At 38.8% G+C, this 6,000-nt stretch overlaps 1 protein-coding gene across 6 annotated transcripts in view; it reads right to left on the bottom strand.

Annotated features, from left to right (window-relative positions):
- Positions 1–1,682: 1,682 nt before the first annotated feature.
- Positions 1,683–6,000, bottom strand: part of LOC129777468 (dnaJ protein homolog 1) — a 204,725-nt gene continuing 200,407 nt past the window's right edge. For all 6 annotated transcript variants that reach the window (XM_055783738.1, XM_055783739.1, XM_055783736.1 and 3 more), the window contains one exon: positions 1,683–2,525. In XM_055783738.1, the coding sequence (XP_055639713.1) occupies positions 2,289–2,525 (237 nt within the window). In that variant the 3' untranslated portion in view covers positions 1,683–2,288. The remainder of the gene's footprint in view (positions 2,526–6,000) is intronic.

Here is a 6,000-nt window from a genome sequence, read left to right as displayed (position 1 = left end):
CAAGTTGAGCCCCGAATTGTTCTTATCATGCACTCCATTTAGCCACATCAAGAGCGTTTGCGCAGTATCAGTGTCGGTTCTAGCACTTAGAGATACTTATCGTATAAATATAAAATGGATCCGAAGTATTAATCTGTGTGAGAATAAATAAATATTAACAATGGAGAACAATGGAGAAAGTTTTTTTTTGTAGGAAACCTTCCACCGGAATTTCTCCATTGCACAGGATATTTGATGTTAACATATTGCGGACCGCTCACGAATTTGCGGGCCCTAATGTGTTAAAATGTATTAATATTATATCGCTACAATTTTTGCAGTCTTAATTCCCATTATACTTCACTCCGGACAATACCATCCACAACCATCCACAAGCTCCCCAGCCTGCACCCTCTCTAAACATAAACTGAACATATAGATCGAACCCAATTCATAAAATCCATACAATCATACGCCCGAAATCACAGCTAATGTTTTGCGTGACTCGAGTGCAAATTGACTAGCGCCAGTAACGAGATAGGCTTTAAAATTAGGTTTATTACTGGAACATGTTTCCCGTCGTATTGGTTTGCACCCAAATCGATCCCAAGCGACAGCCCATGCCGTGCAAATCAATCGGCATCAAGCATCAAATCCAGATGCACCCCTTGGAATGCTTCCGAAAGCGAACCGAAATTACATTCACCCCCACTTTGGTTTGGGGCGGATTTCGTGCAAAAGCCTAAGGACCGAAACATCCAAATTGCCATTCAAATTAATGTGTAATGAATATATATCACAAACCACTTATCAAATCAAAAAAGCAACAAACGAAGAAAGGCACCCCCCGGATGAAGGAATGTGTCCGCAGCGACAGAAGGAGGAAATAATTGAATAGAAATAAATCTAACCAACGACACTCAGGACCACATGCTGGGACGCCAAAAAAAATCGTCTCTATTTCATACTTTTCTCGTTTTCTCCCATTTGTACTGTTCCTCTATCACTCCAGCAGCAGCAGCAGCAACAACACAGAAATTCAATAAAAATCCGTTCGCCCAACTCCCTCTTCCGTACAAATTAATGCATTATGCATGAGGCCGCAAACTTTTAACGCCCACACTTTCCCCCCTTGTTCTGCAATACACACACTGTCCTGAATGTAAATCCGAAGAACTATGCGAACTACGAAATGCGCCCGCCGAAAATCCTTACCACTTTTTCTCCATTGGCTGTGTAGGTTTTCCGCCCCTCATTTATATGCGCTCTGTCTCGTCTTCGTTGTCGTTGGCAGTCTTGCTTCCGACTTTTATCTTGATTTGGCCAGGTCCCCCGCTGCTGTGAAGTGTGCAATTTATTCGTGATTGACTTTTGCTTCCCTTCTCTCGTTGCTTTGTTTGTTTACCGAAGCCGATAGACAAAACAAATGACCTTTCAGTTTAGAAAACAGCAACAGAAAAAAAAAAGACGAGAATCACATCTTTCGTTAGTCGTCGATAAATTACGGTGTGTATTTTCGAGGGGGACGCTAAGGAAGTTTTCGGAAAATCGACTCCGCTCGAGCTCATCTGAACTAAATATAGCTACCTAGCATTTGTTTTTATCAGTTGAAGAGCGTTGAATTTAGTGATTCGGAATAGACCCCACAATAGGGAAATTGTGATGCGTGTCGTCCCCCATTCAAACATCCGTACGCAGCCTCATACTATATGGTAGAGTATGTATATATTTCCAAGAATCAGATAACGCGAGTTTAAATTAAATAATAATAATCATTATCATCATCATCATCAGTTTGTTATAAATTGGTATTTGATTACGCGAGAGCTACGGGAGGCAGCGGTGTCAGACAGACGCAAAGAGACGATTTAGTATCGAGTATCGAAATATCATACTTCATCACCCGCTGCAGCAATGCATGGACAGTTCGCGGAAAACATAAAACGTTGCTATGATATTAGTGGAAGAGCGAATCGCGGAAGCACGACCCCAGATTTACGCAATAATTTAAATTAACATTTAATCAATACCGTGTCGGGGAGGGAGGCGGAGGGCGCGCATTCGCAATCGCTGATAAACAAAACAACTTCGGAGTGTTAATATTTACAGATAAACTGATAGAGAGTTGTCTAGCATGTACAGAAAGTGTTACCGCGCGAATAAATTAAGGTAAAAATAAATTGTAAAAAAATATATCTCGACTGTGGGAGAAAAAAAAAGGTCTAAGGTCCTATACAGACTAAGAACATATGAACAAAAAAACGAAAAGAGACGTGTAGCGTTAGAACAACGTTGAGCTCGCTCCCAAACTAGGAATTCGGTAGCATATCGTTTAGCAGTTCCTTCTCCGACTGCGTCAGCTTGTCGGGGAATTTTATATCGAACGCCACCAGCAGGTCACCTTTGCGGGAGGGTTCCTTCGGGAATGGCAGCCCATAGCCTTGGATCCGCTTGACCGTGTTCGGTTTGATGATCTCCTGCTTTGTACTGATGCGCAGCTTCTCGCCGGTCATCGTGGGCACCTCGAAGATGACACCACAGAGAGCCTGTAATTTGAACAAAAAAAAACATAGATAATCGATGTGCAATGCAAATGTTTTTGTGATGAAAACTAGGAGGATTTTTACTGAAGAGATTTTTCCATTTATTCTTTTAGCTACAGTCAGGGTCAGTCATTTTCGATTGATTCATTTTCTTGTCTTGACTGAATGCATACTGGAACATTAACTTTTCTGTTTTGTTCATTTCTCTGTATCCCAAAATGGCGCCCGTTTGAAAAACAAAATGCGGTTTAAAATGTTTTTTTCTTACATTCTCCGATTTTTTAAAAATAGTACAATTTAAAAATATTATTTTTTTTAGAGGTTCATGCGATAGAGAGATGTCTGCAGGTTGTATCCATATAAATTCGACATGAATTTGATGTTCATTGTTATGGCCGTACCAGATTAGATACGGCATCACTAAAATGGCTCTAACTCGGTAAATGATAGGATTTTCGATAAGTCCTTTCTAGGGTATATTCTTGAATGCTTAAACCATAGAAATATGAAATAAAAAAATGATTTTTTTTTTCATATTTCTAGACTAGAATACTGCCCTAATTGACGATTTAAATTCTTCGGATCGGCTCCATCCATTGTTATTGTGAAAGGTCCTCGTTTCGCATGCGAAAGAACACTCCAAGCAAAAAAGTTGTTTTATTACCCAACCCTCTGGGGTTCCAAAGTAGTAGTCACGCTTACCATTACACAGTCAGCGATGGAAACTGATCACACATATGTTGATCTACTGCACCTCACAGTTTTAAACGGTTTTATTTAGCTTGCCCTGTAATCTGTTTGTATGTTTGTAACTTTGTAACATGTTTCTGGCACTGACCCACATTAATAGAAATTTGACCCCCTTCCTGCTGACCGATTGATCTGAAATTTGGAACACACCTTTATCTCGGTAGTCATTATAAAACTGCGTATTTCATGATCTTTAAAATCCAAGATGGCGGCCGCTACAAAATGGTGGATCACATATTTTCTCAAAATCTCATCAATGTGGGTTTTCCAAAACCCCATAAATATGGGTATCAAATGAAAGGGCTTGACTAGTAGAATACGGTTATTTAATAAAAATGCAAATCCGAAATGGCTGCCACTACAAAATGGCTGACTACATATTTTCTCAAAACTTCATTAATATGGGTATCAAATGAAAGGGATTGACTAGTAGAATACGGTTATTTATGATAAATGTAAATCCAAGATGGCTGCCACTACAAAATGGCGGAATACATATTTTCTCGAAACCTCATTAATGAAAGGGCTTGCCTAGTAGAACACGGTTATTTATGAAAAATGCAAATCCAAGATGGCTGCCACTACAAAATGACGAACTACATATTATGTCAAAACCCCGTTAATATGGGTATCAAATGAAAGGGCTTGACTAGTAGAACACCGTTATCCATGAAGAATGCAAATCCAAGATGGCTGCCACTACAAAATGACGAACTACATATTATGTCAAAACCCCATTAATATGGGTATCAAATGAAAAGGGCTTGACTAGTAGAACACCGTTATTCATGACAAATGCAAATCCAAGATGGCTGTCACTGCAAATAGCGGACTACATATTATGTCAAAACCCCATTAATATGGGTATCAAATGAAAGGGCTTGACTAGTAGAACAGTTATTTATGAAAAATGCAAATCTATGATGGCTGCCACTATCAAATGGCGGGCTGCATATTTCCTCAAAACCCGATTATTATGGGTATCAAATGAAAGGGCTTGAACAGTAAATCACAGTAGATAATGAAAAATCCAAATCCAAGATTGTCGCAATCACAAAATAGCAAATTACTTCATTAAACGGTTTTATTTAGCTTGAACTGTTCGTATGTATGTTTGTATGTCTGTATGGTTGTCCCACATTAATTGAAATAGGAACTGACCGAATTTATAAAATAACTGTAACTCTGCTGTCATTTTAAATCTGCTTATCTTGAAAAATTCAATTTGGCCGCCGCTACAAAATAGCTGATTCCATATCATCTCAAAAAAAAAGTTGATTGAGATATGTGTATCAAACGAACGAACTTGACTTGAAGAACACACTATGTATTTTCTGCAATCCACTCAATATCGGCAATCCACTCAATATAAAACAAATTTCCGAAAAAAATCATTGAAAAACCTTTTTTTTTGAAAATTAAAATTAATTTTCTCGAATACATGTTTTTTTTTTTAATTCTGAAGAAAATAAATATAAATAGCCAATACAATTTCCAGCAAATCACCCATACATAAATGATACCGCTATCGCATGAACCTCGGACAAGTCAAAAACATATTTTTCGACAAGATGGCGGCAGTTTTAAAAACAAAATGCGGCTTAAAACGTTTTTTCTTAAGTTTCCCAATTTTTTTTAATAGTAAAGTTCAAAAAATATCATTTTTAGAGGTTCATGCGATAGAGAGATAGAAACAGATTGTATTCTTGTCAATTCGACATGAATCGGTTCAGTAGAACTTGTACGCCAGTTTGAAGTTTCGAGAAAAATGCGTTTGATACCGCATCACTAAAATGACTCTAACTTCGTAAATAATGGGATTTTCGATAAGTCCTTCCAGGGTATATTCTTAAATGCCTAAACCACAGAAATATGAAGAAAAACATTGATTTTTTTCAAATTTCTAGACTAGAATACTGCCTTGAAAACCCAAGTGTTTACACGCACAACGTTTCACTGTTATCTGCTAGCATTTTTAGTTTTTTTTTTCCAATTTTTATCTCGAAGCTGTTGAGTATGGAGTGAAATAAATGAAAAAGCTTTTCACCATAGAATCTAAGGTGAACTACATAGGGATTAAAAAAAACAGCCAAAATTTCCTTTTCAATAGGGCTGATGATTTGGTTTGGAGGCACCTTTTTCCCCTTAGTTTGGGAACCCCTTCACCTTAGTTTAAAGAATGGAACAAATGAACGTGAAACGAAAGTGCGTAACATAAGTTGCAGAAGATTTATTATGGAGTGTTGATTTGTCAATGAGACTGTCTTTTAAGGCTCTGTTGGACATACGGTTTGAGTGCGGCAACTACCACGGCATAACGCTGACTACCGCCGCTTACAAAGTGCTCGCCCAGATTCTAACACGTCGTCTATCCCCGATAGCCAAAGGCTTCGTAGGGCAGTACCAAGCGGGCTTCATGAAGGCCCGCGCCACTACGGACCAGATTTTTGCCCTCCGACAAATCCTCCAGAAATGTCGGGAGTACAACGTGACCACTCATCACATATTCATAGACTTTAAGGCAGCTTATGATACAGTCGATCGAGAACAGCTATGGCAGATCATGCACGACTACGGTTTTCCGGACAAACTGACACGGCTGATCAAAGCTACCTTGGAGCGAGTTATGTGCTACACGCGTGTTTCGGGGGCACTCTTGAGCCCTTTTGAATCACGCAGAGGTTTAAGGCAAGGGGATGGACTATCCTGTATGCTATTTAATATAGCC

Source organism: Toxorhynchites rutilus, chromosome 3 (assembly GCF_029784135.1).
Source record: "Toxorhynchites rutilus septentrionalis strain SRP chromosome 3, ASM2978413v1, whole genome shotgun sequence".
In the NCBI taxonomy this organism is placed as follows: domain Eukaryota; kingdom Metazoa; phylum Arthropoda; class Insecta; order Diptera; family Culicidae; genus Toxorhynchites; species Toxorhynchites rutilus.
This window is presented reverse-complemented; position numbering and strand designations above follow the sequence as displayed.